Raw genomic sequence first — 20,464 nt, forward strand, 5'->3', positions numbered from 1 at the left:
AGTATCATCTAGACTGTTGTTCCAAGAACTTTGGACTGAATAGGTTTTCTATCTCTTTAGTCTTTAAGTGTCTTGGTCGTTCAATGCATGCGACTGCATTGTAGTGCGTATTGTTGTCTGTGTCCGTTGTTTCGAGTGTGGCTGATTGTACTGTGTAGTACGTTGTTTGGTGGGTGACATATTGTATTCAACTATTGTAGAGTGTGCATACTTGTGTATTGTTTTTTGATCTGCCATTATTGAGAATATATTTGTTTTGTTCATCCACTCTCGGCTCTGACTTGTTCTTTGGGCCACAGCCGGCGTCCGCTGGCACGCCAAAAAGGACCACTTTTAAATTGTCCACGCTTTCGTGGTGCGGTTCGGGGGGCCGATACTTCGGCCCTTGGAATTAGCCCGGCGATTGCCTCCCTAATTAACGGGACCCGTGACAATAATAAAACGGAGAAAAATAAGTACTGAAAAATATAAAAATACAATATAACTTTTTTTTTCATTCAGATAAGATATTGTCTTTATCTTCAATACAAATTATAACAAAAACATGAAGGTTTCTGTTTGTAATTAGCCTATTAGTGCTACAATAATACTTCAAAAGTAGAAATTCAATGTCACATTCTTTTCTTTCATGAAGGTAACTGCAAACGACATTAAAAGTGTTCCTATGGGTGATATGTAGGGTTTAACGTTCCCAAACCACCATATCATTATTAGTGATGCCGCAAAGGAGGACTCCGAAAATTTTGACCACCTGGGGTTCTTTAACGTGCACCCAAATCTGAGCACACGGGCCTACAGCATTTTAGCCTCCATCGAAAATGCAGTCATCGCAGCCGGGATTTGATCCTGCACCCTGCAGGTCAGCAGCCGAGTACCCTAGCCATTAGACCTCTACTGCAGGGGCGTTCTTATGGCTGAAGCCCAGAGCTGTAGCACCAAAGGTCATGATCATGAGCACTTCTTTTTCTGCTCAGAACGCAGGCCTCACCATCAGTATGGTTGCGAGCAAGGGCACGTGGCACCCTGTTGCGGCACCATCGGTATCTATGCAGCTCAAACCAGCCAATGGCCATGATTTTGCGTACATGGTGCCATGCCATGCCCAATTTTTGTTTCAGGGAACCACCTCTCTAGGAATTTATTTTGACCAGTGTCACCTCTTCACTACCCCCTGAAAAGCCAGAAAGATGATCCTACCACTAAATTTCTCAGGGGCAGTGCTGCCCACTTGAAGAGCCTTCTCTTTTTGTAGCTGTTTTCCCATAAGCGAAACCCTGGTGCTGACCTCAATTCAAGCCAGAAGAGCCATCAGCAAAGAGCAGAGACACTCGAACTTACCAAAGTACAAATATAGCAATCATTTATTAACATGATAGAAACAATGTAAACACACAGGTCCATTGAAGCATTCCAATGAATCCATCATGGTCCTCCCTTGAGCACTGACAAACAGAAAGCAATGGCAATCAGTAGCCTTGCTTGTAGAACTTTGCAGCAGTGCTATCTGTAAAGAATAGCAGCAGCAATCCACAGGTTTTAACCACAAAAATAGTGCAGATAAATACTTTAGCCAGCTGTCAGTTCTAGTACTTTAATATCAAATTTTTCTTCAATATCTTAACAGAAGACAAGCATACCGGTCTTAAAAATGCTGGACAAGAAAATTCCCAGAAGTGATCATTGCTTCCCCTTTCGAATTGCTCTTACTCTCACTGTGTACAACCTGGACACCAATTAAAACAACAAATCGTTTTCTATACAAAAGTAATTACCACCCACACATTTATGTCTGCCACTAACAATTACCTGCACTATTTCATTCTCAGGAGATGCCCTCACTTCTTCTCAACACAGTATGGAGATGTCCTCTCACTAGGTGTCCTCACTTCTCAACACAAATCCAACCTTATGGGGAAATCAGCTTTATGCATTTCGGTTTAAAGAGATTGATACTTACAAAGTTGTGCAATGCAAGTACAGTAGAACTCTGCTTACACATTCCTCATTTATATGTTTTCACACATATCTGGCATCCAGTCCCAGTTGAAAGCCTATAGGTACCCATGTATTAGAATTCACTTTTCACACGCCGTTTTCACAACATTGCCGCTGGATATGCTGGAAAAACGCCTGATATGATGCGTTGGGTGTATTAAAGAGTTACCTCAACGAGTTTGGTTGTTTACGCTGCCACAAGGTCATCTAAGTACTAGAAAAATAAACAAACGAACACTAAGAAATGGGAACATAAACAAGAGGCACAAAGGACAGGTGCTCAAAGCGCACGTTCGTTGCGCCTCTTGTTTATGAGTCCCTTTCTTAGTGCTCACTCGTTTCGCAACAAGTATGAACTAACTAAAAAAAAACACATGTTGCTAAGCTAGAAAAGGATCTAGTTCTAGCAGAGTCACAAACAAAATGCAAGCTTTTTATCAAAGACTTCTTAAACTAAGCGTTAAACTAATAAATTCATTTGAGATAGAGCTGAACAACGCAGCTGTTCTTTTACTATTTAGAAGAACTTTTGCCCAATTAGACCCACACATGTGTATTATATTCGTTTCCAGAACATTGCTTCTTTTTTTTTGTGTGTGTATGGTATCATGCACAACATATCATGGAAGCTCAACATAATGTAAACCCATAATGTAAGCAATGCAGTCACTCTGTCACAATATAATATTGCTCTGATATACTCTGTATCTGCCTCATGGCCCCATAGTTAAAAGGGTCCTGCAACGTTTTCAGAAACTTTTTACTTCCTGTGTATTCAAAATCCTGGCCGTCCATTAAATACTACGCCTCGACTCGATTGATCGTCTGGGCTAAGGGAAAAGCTAAAAAAAAGCACACGTTCATTTTCCCAGCTCACGTTTCCGTCAACTGTGCAGCTGATGTCCCTTTAGGAAAGCCAATGAAAAGCCTCTGTCATCGACAAAACATGATGGCGACGTAGCAATCTTTTTGAGCCTTAGTTGATTGTGGTGAGTAGCATCATACTGTTTTGATTACAGCACTGTCACCCCATAATACCACAATGTCGTGGACACACAGCGTAGGGTGGCCGACCTTCCCGAACTACAGCGCGTCTGCTAGAACAAAGCCGGCTCTTCGGCTTCAAGCCGTACACCAACGCACCCATGCAAGTGCGAGATCGGCCATCGTCAGATCAAGACAGCGGGGGCGGAGACAATGGTGAAGAAGCCTGTGCCCTGGAAGCACTTGTATGCAGACCGCATGGCAGAACCATTGCCTTCAGAAGCCCTGACCACGAGCCTCCACTCTGTATGCCCATACCATCAAGACCATTGCGGTTGATAGCTCGTAGCCTTATTGCTCTGTGCTGTGGCTCGCTGGTCATCTTGTGAGAGTAAACATTGTTTGGGCTTTCACAAGTTGTGCGACACTGTCTGACGTCGCACACCGTTGGCATAATGAGGACTAAGCCATCCAGAACACACAACAGAACACAACCTGATGCTAAAAAAAACAAAACAAAAAAACTGGAGATGCAGCACTGACTGCACCAATCAAGCCGAGGCAAGTGGTGGGAAGGCAAGGATACACATTTGACAGAGCACAGATGTACTTGCAAATGGAACCGCACAAATAATTTACTGTAATTGCACAGCATGTAACTCAAAGCGCAAAAACTGCTCTGTTAGTTTTTTTTTCTTTTCTAGGTTCTTATAAATCTATTACTTTAGAGAAAAATAAAGCTAGTATTCTGTTTGTGACTTCTTTCACTCTGACGTTTCACTGACGTTGTATGTAAGTGCCTAAAGCAGCCAATGGTGCCGCATGGTCGCTAGCGAGCACAAAAAAATTGTGGTTTCAAACAGGCGTCATTAGTTACAGATTAGATATTGTGTCGAAATATTTTGAATTCAGTATGCTTTATCTTTATTTGAATAGGAAAAATCATAACCGGGAAGTTTAATTTTCGTTTCACGACCCCTTTATGTACGGTAGACTGTCAGTTAACGAAACTGCTGCTTAAATGAAACAAGTGCTTCAGCCAAGATTGGGCTTGTACTTGTATTCTGCACCCTTGTTTGCCTCCTAGGAAACGTAACTCCTGTTGAATAGAACATATTTTCCTGGTCCCTTGACCAGTATTAAAACAGAGTTAGGCTGCAAAATGTTTTTGTAGAAACTGCAGTATTTATACATTACCTTGATCAGACACTAGTTTATTCATCGCATTTGTAGCCTGTTCAGTACCCTGAAATAGGAAGAAAAAAAAAGGACAAAGAAAAATGTGAGGCCAATTTGAAGCAGTTCAAATGAGTACGCACATAGTTACAAAAAATTCAGCTTACTGTCAAAAGCGTTATTGAAATGCAGCTCTATAGTTGTTCATTGCAGTAAGCCCTAAGTAATACAACCACATCAGGAATAATAATTACATAAGACTATCTACTGAATTCGAGTGTACTCGGTAAACAGAATACGAAATAAACGACACAGGTACTGACATCCAATATTATCTACACTCTTCACAGAACAAAGTGTGCACACCAACAAGCCCACATAACCAGTATCAAAACCGAGTACACCATGTACATACTCCACATTGTGCCTTCAGAATGCTGTTTGCATCACATGGCAAGGGTGGTGATGTTGGCATTGATCCACAGTGACCGCACAGTTTGTAGCGTTAAAGCAAGAAAATTTATACCCTTGTCACACAACCCCCACCGAACTCTGTTGAACTCCATCAACATAAAAATCCCCTAGGGAGCTGGATGGAGATGGATTTTCGCGCATGTCACACGGCAATTTTGCAAGCTTTGGACAGAAGCCGCAAAGGGCCCATCAGACGCTGCAGCACCTTCTCTGTATGCAAAATTTCGTGTCCAATACATCTGAAAACATTTGCAATTGTACGTGTGATTATAAAACTATAATTTATTAGCATGGAAACAAGAAAAAATGTTTTGGCTTTTATCACAGATGCGCATACCTGCAAGCAAGTTGGCACTAATATTGACAGGAATGCTGGCAATACTGCACGTTTGTTTTCGTACACGTTTTTTCTACGTACGCCGATTGTCAAACACACTGCAGGTTGTCCCCAACCTCTACGAAATTGCATTACCACGTAGATCGACAACACTCTTTACAATATCGAATGACCACAGGTCTCGCGTTCACTACACGGAGCCATTGCTGTGGAGATGGTACTGTGAACTATCAGACAATAATGCCAGGAAAAGTATAGGGGATGTTATTAGAAGTAATTGTAATGTGAATTTGAAAAAAGAAAAGTGGATGAAAAGATAAATTGACATTGCCAAGGAGCGAACCTGCAACCTTTGAATGACGCGTCTGGTGCTCTGCCAATTGAGCTGCCACGGCAGCTAGCCCCCCGTCCACTTTATTGAGTATATATGTGTATTTAACGTGGGAGTGTCAGTCTGCACCACCTGTTCCCATGGTGCCATTTTGTTTGTAACTTCTCTTACTCTGAAGTTTCACTGATGTCACCTGTTAGTGCCCAAAGCGACCAGCGGTGCCGCATTGTCGGTAGCAAGCCAAAAAACACTACGACTTCAAACAGCCGTCATTAATTACAGACTAGATATTATGCCGAAATATTTCAGAAATGGTATGTCTCATCTTTTTTGAAGCAGAAACAATTGCAGCCGGGAAATCTGATGTTTGTTTCAAGACCCCTTTAAGTACAGTACACTCTCGCTAAACAGAAATCCCTTAAACAAAACTGCTGCTTAAAAAAAGAAGTGCTTCTGCCAAGATTAGGTTTATACTTGTCTCCTGCACCCTTGTTCACCTCACAGTAAATGAAACTCCTGTTAAATAGGACATATTTTCCTGTTCCCTTGACCAGTATTAAAACCGAGTTAGGTTGCTAGAGATTTCGTAGAGACTGCAGTACTTGTACATTACCTTAATCAGGCACTAGTTTCTTCATTGACTTTGCATTTGTAGCCTGTTCAGTACCCTGAAAAGAGAAAAAAATGAAAAAAAAAATGTGTGAGTTCAAATGATATGCATGTAGCTACGAGAAATTCAGTCTCTTTTCAAAGGCATAAAAAAAATGCAGCTCTGTGGTTTTTCATAGTAGTAACCTCTAAGATAAACAACCACATCAGAGATAATTACATAAGCCTATCTAGTACATTCGAGTGTACTCAATAAACCAAACACGAAATGAACGACACAGACACTAGCTTCTAATACTATCTGCACTGTTCACAGAACTATGTGTGCATATTAACAAGCTCATATAACCAGTATCAAAACAGAGTTCACCATGTATGCACTCTAGTCTTAATTTTGGGAGTGTCAGTCAGTGCCACCTGTTGCCATGGCACTTGGCACTTGCCGCCATGGCAACAGGTGGTACAGATTGACGCTCCCATGTTTAAGAAGCATATATATACCCTATAATGTAAACAGGGGGATAGCAGCTGTGGTAGCTCACATAGTAGAGCATCAAACCCATTGTTCGAAGGTCGCAGGTTCGGTTTCTGCACACTTTGAGTAATCTTTTCGTGCACTTTTCTTTCTTAAAATTTACATTACAATCACTTCTAATAACATCCCCTGTACTGTCCCTGGTGTTATTGTGTGTGAGTTCTCATTAATATTGTGCATAACAAGAGACACAAGCCCTTAACTTTACACTTTTCTTCGTTTGCTGTGGATGGGTTACATGACAGTTCGCATGTAGCGTCGGCCCGACTACCGGCGTAGAGGAAAAAGAAAGAAAACCCACGTAAACCACTTCTATTAATTTTGGCAGTCAAGTGGAATAAGCAGCACAACAATAAGGAGTGATCCAGTAGCAAAGATTTAAACACCGCGATGCACAAGGGTAGGATAGCTGGCATGCTGGCCCGGACTCTGAGAAACTTTTTTCAAAATGGCGACACGGTGGCTTTTGGCGAGGCATAGTGTGTAGAGTACATAAACTTGTACAGGCATTTCCTTATCGTTAAACGCATGTTATGAGTGAATTATACAGTGAAAGAACATTTAATAAAGTTTGTTAATGTGTTGACTGCAGCTGTTTTGTGTTCACAGTTTTCTCCATATGTACAGATTACTGGGGATGACAGTACTCCCTGCCACCGCTACGAAGATTGCTGAACTCCCTTTACAAAAAGCTTCGTTTAACGTACTTGACGTAATGGAGACCGTGTGACACAGGCTACATCTCCAATGTTGTAAAGACGAGGGAGTTAAACGGAGTTCACTGGCGCTCCTGTGACAGGGGTATTACATAAAAATCTAAATCAATTTTCTTTCAGTTTGAGTTGCAAGGCATTGCAGTTCAGTCCAAATCACGTAAAAACAGGAGCACAACCACACCGTTTTCTTCTGTGCACTCACTCACACAGTACGCTTATGCTACAGAACCTCTGGTGCGAAGGAGTCGAGCGGCGATTCTTCCTATGCGAATATCCCCTAAGTGCCAAATTAGAATCCGATTCAACGAATTTCAGTTCATCAGACAAGGATTCCCTTACGAGTCCATACATGAATAGAATGTGCATGGTGATATAATTTGAATCAAATCAAAGGTGATCATTCCCCAATGATTGATTGATTTGTGGGGTTGAACGTACCAAAACCACCATATGATTATGAGAGATGCCGTAGTGGAAAGCTCCGGAAATTTCTACCTCCTTGGGTTCTTTAACAATCACCCAAATCTGAGTACACCAGCCTACAAGATTTCCGCCTCCATCGGAAATGCAGCCACCACAGCCAAGATTTGATCCCGCGACTTGCGGGTCAGCAGCCGAGTACCTTAGCCACTAGACCACCGTGGCGGGGCAACCATTCCCCAATGATTAGTGTTAGAGCAACTATACTTTTGTCATAAAAGTACTCTAGTGCACTTATTTTTGTATGTCTGTGAGCTATGTTTATTATACAATGCATACATTTTATTTATAAAAAAAATCGTGTAAGTTGTTATTCTTTTCAAATTTTACCCGATATAACTACCAAAAAACCATGCGTATGAAACAAAATGAGCTTTTTGTCACTTTACGGTCACGCAAAAAACTTTAGACAACTTTTTTCTTAAAGAAAATTAATTGTCTGAAGAGCTCATTTCAGCAATAAAAAAATTACATATTTTGGGACTGCATTTTGTGCAAAAATTGGACCCTTATAACTTGAAGCTGAACCTTCGAACATCCCATGACGAACTAGGCTCAATGACAGCAGCCCGCACCATCAAAGAAGTCTGGTGTTGACCTGACAATGGCAGGGTTCGTCGTCATTAGAGGTCACATCAGTGGACATCGTTAGCTCTGCGACTGTATTGCTGGGCGTGATATCTTTATTGGGACAGCAATTGTATGAACACTCTCAGCTGGATTTTACCGGCGGCGTCATCGTCACTCACCATGTATGTTTATGCATCTATATATATGTAAACACAAAAAAGAAAAATAATCCAGTGCGGGAAATCAAACTTGGGATCTCTGAGTCGTGAGTGCGAGGCAATAACTAATGAGCCACGGAGAAGCACCTATTTCTATGTTCAAACGGCAAGCTACCTAAATCTACCACTTATAGCTGCTGATGGGCATCTCAGGGGAACTATCGTGTTTTCAGCATTACCAACAAAATGGTGTAATGAGTAGGCTCGAAGTAAAGGTCAGCGACCAGCTCGTCATGATGCGCCGATGCACGCTCATCTACCACGCGTGCTTTGCTCCGTGGAGGGACAAGGCCTTATCGCGCATTTTTGCAGTGGTGGGGGAGAATCGCGCGCCTTGGACTTTGACCGGAACGATTGCGTTTAGTGGCTGGGCACACAAAGATCACTTCGCTCTCTGGACAGGCCCTGTTTGCGAAAAAAGCACGCTTTTCATAAACAGAGAAGTAACAACTGGGACACTTGTTAGTTCGCACTCATATCTGCAGCTATGATTACGTTTCATGTGTCCTTGTTTAAACAGCACGTTAAGTGTTGAGGTGTAAACATTGTTAGTTGGCTCTTGTCCTGTGGGTGTTGTATTCGTGCGTCATTAGTGCGTGAGCGGCCCCCTAGCTCGTTTCGATCTGCTTGCCGTTGTCAACGTCACATTCTAAGCTGTTGCTATCACATTCATTGCTTCGCCCTTGCGGCGAAACTATGACATTGTTTTTATATAGATATCTCTAGTTCAGATCACTGAAGGGTGAAATGACAATGCAGGGGTGCAACAGCCAAAATACAATTTGGAGCGATTTTCGGAGCAGCAAGATGTTACTTTTGAAGCACTAAAATCCAAGTTTAGAGCAGGTTTCAAGAAAAAATCATGCATTTTTTAAAATTATGAAATACCAAATCTGAAGCAGTGTAAATAAGAAGGCTTGCATAGTGAAAAAAAAAAAATGTATAAACCATTCGACATCTTCTAAATCAGGCCAAGTGAACATGAAAACTGCTATTTCAATGAATGTAGTATTTTGAACCACCCCAAAAGAAAACAGTGGTGAAGCCCACATTAGCATTTGCTGCACGTGTCAAATAATTTGATAGACTCTGAAAATTTAAATACAGATCTGCCAAGCTCAAAAGAAGAGTAAGGGTGGCGAAAAAAAAAAAAAAAAAAACTTGCACAGTTTAGTTAGGAAACAGAAATGTCATGCACTGCTCCATATGATTGCCAGTAGCTTATTTAGACGTCAGTTATTATACTGTCACTTAGAATTGTGCGGCGTACAAACGCATTAGTAACCTAGTAAAATGTGCAGTGTTCTGAGAATTGCGCCAGCAGCCCCTTCCAAATCTCAATACACTTTTCTGCTGCGCTCCAGTGTACTGCAACAAAGGTGGCTTAAGCAGTATTCTTTGCACGGGTTAGAACCAATGCCAAGAAATTTTCTAACTACAACATCTCCCCCAACTTCCCACCTTTTTTCTTTTTCACCGGGGGGGAGGGGGGTGGGGTAGGTGCCGCTTTGGCTCCCTTAGAAAGCGCGCCTGGCCAAGTAAAGTAACAACCGCACGCGCCTGTTGGCCTGGCGACGGTACCAGACGTCGTCTATCGCCAGGACCGTGGCCAAGATGACACAACTGCAAGGACGATGCAACTTCAAAAGCAAAAAAAAAAAAAAGTTTTATGTGCCACTGCTAAGGCGATCGACGTGGTTGCTGGTAACGCTGCTGTTCGCAGCACATTGAGCTTGTTCGCGCGAGAAAAATGTGGCATACGCTTTCAGCTTTAGTTCCTAACAAGCCATATTCGCGTTTTCACGCTAGAAAATTTACAATTACCGCGATGCGTTGGTAACTATAGCAATGCATTTTGTCTTAAAGTTCCATCGTCCCACCGATAAGTATCCGCTGCGGTGAACAGACCGATGGACATGCAGCGTTATTACTTAATCTGCTTATATTTTAAATACATTCTAGGCACTACAGTTGGCGTCTGAATGTTTTGCCGAATGGCGCAAACTGCAGGTGGGCAACGTGGCATGCATTTCTCACCAAAATTAGCACACCTGAGAAAATTTTGAGGCTGGCTGGGCATTTGGTGCAACGTGGCGCAATTTCAGCAAATTTCATGCTTTTGACAGCTGCTTGGCGCAACAATCGGATTTTGTATCAAAATGCCGCAAGTGGTCCAGCTGTTGCACCCCTGGACAACGTAAAGAAAGATGTGTCTATGCACTACTGAGTAAAACAGTATTGACAAATAGGAGTATACACTTTCCTAATGCGCAACATTATGCTTGTTTCATATGACAGGAGTTTCCCTTACTACACAGAGCGGATGCAGCTCCCACTACTGCTGTGATTTTTAAATTACCTGTGCTGCCTCCACCATGGTCTGTGCAGATATGTGCGAGATTATTAAATTACCTGTGCTATCTCAAGCATGGTTTGTGCAGATATGTGAGAGCGCATCCTCGAGTACTGACAGCAGTATTTTGTGGTCAGATAGAAGCACTGATTTTGTGACTATGTGCTAACGTGCTACACTACACATATCCAAGAATTCATTCTAAAAGAAACAGAGCATGCAACAGGGACACAAGAAGAAGGTCAGGACACCACAAGGCCCTAAGGAGCTGAAGAAACACACCACAATGGAAAAGAACGAAGGCATGAAAACTTATCTGCGCATGCCCATGCAATATATGAACCTATCAATCTGGCAAGCGTAGAGGTCTACGTGAAAGATGCCATATTTACTTGTGTAATCCTCGCACCCCCCTGATTGCCCAACAAAAATACAATTTTTTTTTTGTGAGTAATTATCGTACCGCAGAAAATTGCAGCAGTGATGTTATCTGCTTCTTTTAACCATTGATATCGATAGCACACGATAGCTCGTCATCTCTTAAGAGGAGATGCGACTCGAAGACACTTCTTTTTCATATTCACGCTTGAGAAATGAAACTTGAGCTGTTTATACAACTTTTTATGCTCATTTCGAATATATATTTAGTCTTCTTGCAAGTTGCATACTTTTAGTTCTGAAACATGACAAAGTGAAAACTTTAAGCCTTTTGCCCCTCTTTTTCCAACACTAAACTTCCATCATTTCTTACCACTGATAGTTCATAATGTTTCAAATATAGTATAGAATGCAGAAAACAAATTGGGAAGTGCATACAAAATACGTAATAGACATAAATGATAACCTAGACATGAAATAGTTCATATTTCACCTACCTTAATAAAGGTAAAGGTTTACACGTATGTTATTATATAAAAGAAGTATGAATGTAAAACAATATATTGCATTTTGCATACCCCACAAAATATTTGGACAAAGTTTAATGCAGATCCAAGCACCAGAAGTACCCGAAAGAGGAGGGGCACATTGAAAAAAATGCAAAATCTGTTTTTAGAGAAAAACGAGTTTTAAAGTTAAAAATGTTTTTTATGATAGATGTCATCAAGTGTGATAATATTTGCACACAAAAAAAAAAAAAACTCCTCTTGCAGTGACCACTGCCACTAAAATGCGCCAGCGCCATCAGTTTGTCCTTCATAGCTTTCTCGAGCTGATTCTTCACAGACATCTCGCTCACAGACAGGGCCATAAAACACTTGGCAAACTTCTTACGCTTCGCCTGGCAGAGCCTTGTGCTGACTGCAAGCCAGGAAAAAGATCGATAGGACTTCAAAATCTAAAAAAAGTGCAGTGTCGAGGGACACAAAAGTGTTGATGCCATTGTGGCTCTTGTGGCCACGTTTGTGCCACATACCATAGTACATAATGGCAATGTCGTGCCCGCTAACTTCCCCGACAGTGAGCTCCCTCGACTTCGCTAAACTGGCGTAGATGGCATCCATCGCTGCATCACGGACTTTCAAACTGATGGCTATGAATGACTTATGATGAATTGGCTTCTGCAAGCCAAGAATTGCCGCAAATTGGACCAGCTGCTCGTAGCCCATTCATACAAGGCGCGATGCCAGAACAGCTAACATGTTGAGAGATCGCACAAGCTACGTTTTCTTTTATCGATAATGGAGATAAACACACAAGGAAAGCATTGTTCAGTTGCGCTGCTCAACGAGACACGGGCCCTGCAAGTAGGCTTGAAAGGTCATACAGGCACGCAGCGGCCAATAGCGGTCCTCAATCCGCACCGTGTCATTTAAAAGCCAGTCGTGGTGCTCAAAAAACCCGGCAAAAGCGTGCTTCTTTTCATTATTTCTTGCACTGCAGCAGCGTGGAAAACAGTCGTCATTTGAAGAGTGAGGCTCAGCTCTTCGCCTCATGCAATCGACAATGGTGAACGGCGGCGCATTATCAGCAGCAAGGTGCTCCAGGACTGCACACTTTCGGCCTTTTAACAGCCACCTTGAGCTCTTTAGACACAATTTTGAAGCATTTCAAGGTGAGTCTCGACATGAATGTTTTTTTTTTTTTTTCAGAACAGTAGAGGTACTGGTCTTATCAAAACAGGCGAAAATAAAAAAGTGGTAATCTTTTAGAAAACTTGCATTTTTCGACGAGAACTCCAGCGTTTTTTTTATATTCACAGATTTCAATAAAACTTTAAACATGTGTTTGCATTGGTACCATAGTGATATGCGCAAAATTATACATCCATAAGTCATTTACTTTTTTAGAAAACAGATCTTAAAATTAGTAGCTGATTCTGGAATCGTGGGCCACCCTGTGTATATGACGTCAGGGTCTACTCTTTTTTCAAAAAGAGTAGACCCCGTCTTCCCCAGTAGACGGATGCAGCGCACGCTTTCTTCTACGAGGTGACGACAACGCGAGCACAGTTAAGTTTTGTCAGCTCCATACAGCGTGTTAGTAGTCGTTGACGTCGGGTCTTACAATATTGAGCACCAAGGAAATCGATTCGGGACATGTCAGATGCTTCAGGCACCAGACAGTAGAAATCAAAAAACGATGTTTCCGCGCTTGGATAGTAACTGCAATCATCGCTGAACTTGTCGCTGGTAAGTTCAGATGAGCGGCACAGCCTGATTTCGCTTCGGATGACATCGCCAACTTACTTTTCGCGCATCAGAAGATGGAGGCATGTGAGCTTTGTTTACACTCTGGCCAGCCGTGGCGGGGTGTAGCGGATCTCGTGCCGTCATCGGCGACAGGTTCTTGTGACGTCATCGAATACCCACCATAGACAACAGAGCCGTTCTCTGTTATGACTTGCTTTTTGCTTAATTAAAATTATCGACAAGTGCCTGGGCAAAATGAACCACCCTAGCTTTTTCGGGACTGTCAATACTATTAGAAAACAGCATTATCTCAGTATGGTTGAAAATGCACCATTCTCCTTTAAGCATTATGCATACTATCAACGCACAGAGCCTCAATCCTATTCAAGCCAAGCGAAAATGACAAGTACACGGGGTGTGCTAGTTCGTGTAGCGTACATTGTTCTGTGGTGACACTATGGGGCAACACGGAAGGCACATGGCTGCTTTCACATTGAAAGTGATTTCTCATGCACTAAACAACAGCAACGGGGCTGCCAGCAGGCACATCAGAGTTACGAGTTTAGTGTTGGCTACTGGCGCCTACAGCATGAGCACCTGAAAGCCACCAAGACACATCAGGCCTTTCTTGTGCCTAAGACTGGGATGGATGGTAAATCTTAATTTCATCAGAAGGCAAATGAGAACTATTATATGTCCGAACGCCATCAGCCCAAGATTGACGGCGAACTGTAATGTCCACAGGTTGAGGTAGCACTTATAGATTATGTCAAAGCTCTTCGCACAAAGACCCTTGAGAGACTATTTGCTAGTGGCTTTTCCGTCTGCAAATAAATTTTGCCTTGTGTTGAACATGTTTTATTGTTAAAGTTAGTCTTGATGAGTACTTCTCAAAGGTTGCAGTCAGTTGCTGGCGTGAGAATCCCGATTTGCAGCCATTTAATTTCCTTTCTCACTCTGTACATTTTTGCGGAAAATTTTCCCCACGTGATTCTCGCACTCCCCAACCTTTTATCGGTTTTCCGCGAAAAAAAGTGCGAGGATTATGCAAGCAAATAAGGTAACTGTCAAAGCATTTGAAGAAAGCTGGTTGATAGATGGCTCACACGTGCGCTACTGCTATTACAGTGAAACCCCTTTAATACGTACCAGCCAGGGATATCGGCCTAACTATGCACTAAGCGTACTGTGCATTAACCAACATCGACAAATTTGCATCTCCTGACATGCGCCAGTGCCGCTGACAAAGCAATAAATTCAGTGCCACAAGAAACACTGACTAAACCGCCCACCGCAAAGCACTGCGTGCAAAGCGCTGTGTGCTTGAACATGGTCCCGCTCGACGTGGTAGCAGCGATTGGCAACCCTGCAAATTTAGGTAGTCGCCTACTAAAAGTGTGCAGTAGGCTTAAAATATTGTTACACCACATACGTGTGCTTGAGCAGATAGTCAGGGATTATTTCCCTGATAAGGCTTTTCATCGGCGATAAGCCAATATTGGAGCGCTTGCCAGTGGTTGCCACCTCATCTTCATTTTTTCTCAATTATTACTCACAAAGACTTTGCCGCAAGCATGGAAGTCGGAATGAATGATCGGCTGATATCCGCATGTTATCAACACGACAGAAAAATGTTCGCCGCACATTGTGGCATTTGCAAGTTCAGTTGAGCAGTAAATGTTTCTGCCGCAAAATTTCACCGCGGTAGCAGTTAGTACACACTGACCAGTAAGCATAAGACGAACACTACGGCTTAAGCGGTCCGCGAATGCATTAGTCTTTACGAGACTCGGTTGGGAATTGAATTCGTCGCAACTACATTTTAACTGTTACTATGCTTCAAGCAGGTACATACTAACGAGGTTTGACTGTATTGATATGCCATGCCTCAACAATCACATGCGTTTCTTCATTCCTATGCCTATACAAAACAGAGCAGTCATCGAATTTCAGCATGCACTTACACTCTCGACAATGTAAAGAAAATTTAGAATATGACCCTCTGGTTAGTGATACTGTTACAATAATCTCTGGTTAAAGGGACACCAAAGTCAAATAACAATTTACATCACAGTGAAAGCTCAATGTATGACAACATATAAAATGACAATATTATCAACAACAGTGCCCTACTTACCAAAAAATTAAGGTAAATGCACAAGAACATAAGCGCCACAGTAGGACATTTTTAAAATGAACTCAATGACATTAGACGGACCACCTACAAATAATTACTAGTAATCGATCTAACTGCAATAAATAAAGAACCTTCCGTGCATCAAGAGAGGCAATAAAATGCTGCTTGTTCGTTTCTTTTTGATTCATGGAAAAAAGAAGCGCTGTTACTGTGGGGAACGGTGCGAGTGGTTCGAAAATTCAATTTTCACGTGGTTACACTGGACAGGTGACGTTACCTAGCCCGGCGCAGTTGAAACAAAAGCGTCTGCAATCTCGAAGCCAATGGCGAGAAATTGATCAATGGCCGTTGTTGCTGCTGTGGCTCCTGTTGCTTTCCGTCTGCTGCTACTAGCACAGTAAAGCCGGGCAACGTTGTGTATGGCAACAGTGACGTCAGTCGGTCCGGTCAGTCGGCTTCTTGAGGCGGGTAATTTGAAGTGGGCTAACTTGATGCGGTGCACTAAAATGTGATTTTATTTAAAAATAGGCCCTTCCTTGGCACAAAAGTAACACTACAAGGTTTCTAGACAGCCATTTCAACAATCAACTTCGACTTAATAGTTAACTTTAGTGTCCCTTTAACGCAGCAGCCCATCTGTCCTATGTAGAAGCGACCACAGCTGAAAGAGACCTTATACATTACACTTGTATGACAATCAGTGAACTTGTTGGTGTGTTTCACGAAACGAATACCGTATTTACTCCCGTAATCCTCGCACTCGCATAATTCTCACACTCCCCCACGTCGGCCAACGAAAATACGATTTCTTTTTTTCCTCGAGTAATTATCGCACCCCTGAAAACTGCCGCAATAATGTCGTCTGCTCGCTACAACCACTGATGATAATGCGCGCCGTCTGGCGCCATCTCTTAAGCATCAAGCTTACTATTATTGCACATAGATTCAATCTAATCCACGTCAAGCCAAAGTGGCAAGTGCGCATTGGGGCGTGTTTTATACGTTGTGTCGGTAATCTTGTCACCTTATGGGGCGATACTGAAGCTACACGGCTGCTTTTAAGTTGAAAGTGATAGATCATGCACTAAACAACAGGAACAGGGCTGCCGGAAAGCCCTTCAGAGTCTAGGAGTTTTGTGTTCACTACTCGTGACGGCAGCTGAAAGCCACCAAGCCGATTTCCCACTGCCGTGTGCGTATAAAACTGGGATTGATGGTAAACTTTTTTTTTCTTCAGAAGGAAACTGCGGACGATTCTGTTAAATATCCATCAGCCCAATACTGACATCTTACGCATACCTTTTGAGTGCTCCCGTTGAGCGAGGAACGCTACCGCTACGCCTGCAACGCCCACAAGCTTCGCGTATGGCATTCTAATTGCTGACTATTCGCTCACACTTTTTTTGTCTCAAATAAATCTTTCCTTGTGTTGAACAAGTGCTTTTTATTGTTGAGGTAAGTTTTAATTAGTACTTCTCAAAGCTTGCTGTTAGTTGCTGGTGTGAGAATCCTGATTTGTGGCCACTTCGTTTTCTTTTTCGCTCTACGTTTTCGTGGAAAGTTTTCCTCGCGTAATTCTTGCACCCCCCAACTTTGCAACGGTTTCCCGCCAAAAAAAAAGGTGCGAGGATTATGCGAGTAAATACGGTAGTCATGTTGAAAAAAAACATTACTGTTGTGTCCTGACGTCGTTCTTATGTCTGTGCTTGCATGCCCTGTTTCTTTTAGAATGAATATGTACCAGCTAGCTCAACCGTCTGTTATCGGAAAAGTTGGTTTGGCACCCACTGCGAGCCACCAACATTCTGTAACCCCACAGCCGCTATCCAAGCCCCTCAGCATCTCTGTTTTCGGCATGTAGCCTCGTGGACGAAAACCTCTAAAAGTACGTGGTGCTCTTTTCTCGGTTTAGGAGCGAGAAAAACTAGCAGAAACTCAAAACAAAGATGATGAAGAAGGCACATTTAGTCACACACAATCACCGGAAAATATCACTGGTTTTTCTCGCATATAAACAGGAGCCAACCAGTCCTGCTTTTCACACTCCTTTCTCGTTAAATTAAATGATGCAGTGCACTCGCATATTTGCACAAACTACGAAAGCAAGGCCATTCAATCACGGCACATGAATTTACGACCGTCAGCCGGCTGAGTTCATGTTTTCCAACCAGAACCAGAGTGCCTGAAGAGGGCACTAGCCGCGCCGTTACTGCTCATGTGCAGAAGCTTTCTCGCAAATAGTCACTTGCTACTTTCCTGAACCTCTATCATGTCACAATGCACGATGGAGTCCACAATCGATCAATAATATGTGATTGCGTACCAGGCTCACCAGAGATCACCAAACCAGTAAGCAAGTCAAAAGTGACTGCTTTGTTATATCCTCATGTTTCCATGTGTTTGAGGCCATTTAAGAAAAAACAGGCAGAGATGAACGATTAATCCCACACCAGACAACTATCAATTAATGAAATTGAAAAAAATCCATCTAGTTTCTTCTATCTTTTGAACATCAACAGATGAATGAGCATGAGAATAGTAGTAGAGACTGAAAACTACTGTGCATGGCATCTTTAGCAACAAGTTTCTGAAGTACACTCAAACCTCATTATAACAATCACACCTCTCGCAAGATACTTCGTTATATGCAAACATTCATTATAAACATATCTTAGTAGCACTGTACCTATGAGAGAGCTATTCTTCATTTACTTTGTTACAAACAATAATTCCTTATATCGAGGTTTGAGTGTCATTGAGAAAAAGTGTTGTCCAAACATAAAAGGAGACCATAGTACCAGGAAAGTGCATTACAGCAGTGGCCCCAGCCACACCTCTCTGGGTGTGAAAAAATTCCTGAGACAACTTAGCGACACTTTTACGTCCCCACACAGTTTTGACCTGACCTTAGCAGACTTATTTCTGCTCCCAAGGGTCAGCACACTTACCTTGGCTCCTTTGCCTGCCAGAGATGCAGTGATGCTATCCAAGGCAGTACCATCATCTTCAGATTGCCGTGAGCAATGATTGATGAACATACTTGGAATGTCTTTGCCAAAATAGATCTTGTTGTTAGAAGAAATTGCTTCATAGCGTTTGAGTTCCAAATACTCTGGGGTTAATAACAACTGGAAAAAAAAAGAAAAAAAAAGAGCTTATGTAACAAGACTTCATTATGTTCATGTAAAAAAATATATATATATATATATATATATATATATATATATATATATATATATATATATACAAATCACAATACCTACAGTGAACACAAAAGGCACAATATAACACATTATATTTTATTATTATAGTTTATTGCTTCATATAACCTACATTTCTGTACTTAAGCAATTCTACTACTCGTTCACTTAAAGAGTACTCAACGAAACTTTTGCCACGAAGATTTTCAGGCAGACTGTAAGACTGGGTGCTGAAATTGGCAAACACAACCTTCATTTCACAAAAATCCTAGTGGAAAATAACACATTTATTGCGTTTTTTTCAAAAGCAGATGCATGTGAAGCAGATGCCACACTGTGAACTAGGAAAGATCACGTATGATGACGTTTATTGCAGATGCAATGGGCATGCCAACAATTCCAGCCATCACCCAAGTCTCTGAACCTACTCAGCCCCCGCTATGACTCCTAGAACCATTACTGATGGCGCCGGAAGGGCTCTCAGGTTGAATGCTACCAGGTTGGATAAAACTCAGTGGAAAGAAGAGGGAAGAAAGGGAATTAGCAGGACAGGAACAAGTGCACCCTGCCGCGGCGACCGACGTCACAGCTTTGCCCCACACCGATGACAGTTTTCTAAAATTAGAGCAACCTGTTTAAATAAACTCTGTTTACCAAATCGACGCGTATTCTGGGTAAAATGTGCATATTTTTGTAAATTTTTTTTCCATTTTTGTTTAGTATACACTTTAAGCCACGTGTGATGTAACTACCCCATTATGTAATATCTCTCTAAGGGGTCTTTAAGATATTTAAACATACTAAATATGATAGCAGGACCTCATGGATATGGTCATGTTTGATATCATTTCCCAGAGCTGTTCCTTTGACAAAGTGACAGCTCTGGGAAACACAGAATTAATGTTGTGTTTTATTGAAGTTTGAAACACAACACCATTGCTGTTTAAATTTCATTGGGTAATGTGTGTGCATATTAGCTTTTCGTTCATCCACTTTGGCTCCCTGGTCATGACATCCGAATGGTACATATAGGGAACCTTTAATGTGGCCGTCTCTACTAGCAACATCGACGAAGACAGTTGTGTGTTGCCACTGAAACCAGTCACTTGACAGAAACTGGCGTGCATCACATCTGGATAGGTCACCACTGCCACATCAACAAGTTACTTCATTTCAAGTTCAAATGTATTTGAGGCTTAAAGGCAAGGAAAGGTTAAATATTAATTCCCTAATCTGTTACTGACACGGCTGGTGAAATTTGATAATAAGAGTTTTACCCTTATTTATGTCCACTACTAGACAGAAAGACCAGTATGGGAAAAGTTCTGAGGAAAACACCTCAAAAATGAGATGTTTACCCGCCCATACTCATACAGCAGGTGTCACCAATCAGTTTTAACCCGGCTATACCAGAAAAAAGGGCAGTTGAGGCTATGAATTGCTTTATACCATAATGCTGATGTGCTCAACACATGGTTCCCAACATGAACATATGACAAGTAAATATCTTCTCAGTTTTGCAATCTGATCTGACTAACTTTTAATTTAGTCCACACTATGCTGCTCACATCGCTAATACAGTCAAACCCGGATATATCAAGTCTGAAAGGTTGCAACTGCAAAATACGTGCGCTGCAAAATACGTGCGCTGCAAAACACGTGCGCTGCTTGAAACTGCCTTGCGACCCCACCTGAATTGAATGAGAACGAGCTGAAATT

General features: G+C 42.0%; 1 protein-coding gene across 2 annotated transcripts in view; it reads right to left on the reverse strand.

The window, feature by feature from the left end:
• Positions 1-1,334: 1,334 nt before the first annotated feature.
• LOC119161281 (erlin-1) overlaps positions 1,335-20,464 on the reverse strand; it is a 74,933-nt gene continuing 55,803 nt past the window's right edge. For both annotated transcript variants that reach the window (XM_075879599.1, XM_075879598.1), the window contains exons 12-15: positions 18,494-18,673; positions 5,911-5,965; positions 4,177-4,225; positions 1,335-1,504 (exon numbers count right to left, since the gene is read on the reverse strand). In XM_075879599.1, coding sequence (XP_075735714.1) covers positions 5,912-5,965; positions 18,494-18,673 — 234 coding nt within the window. In that variant the 3' untranslated portion in view covers positions 1,335-1,504; positions 4,177-4,225; position 5,911. The remainder of the gene's footprint in view (positions 1,505-4,176; positions 4,226-5,910; positions 5,966-18,493; positions 18,674-20,464) is intronic.

This window comes from Rhipicephalus microplus, chromosome X (genome assembly GCF_043290135.1).
Source record: "Rhipicephalus microplus isolate Deutch F79 chromosome X, USDA_Rmic, whole genome shotgun sequence".
Taxonomy (NCBI): Eukaryota; Metazoa; Arthropoda; class Arachnida; order Ixodida; family Ixodidae; genus Rhipicephalus; species Rhipicephalus microplus.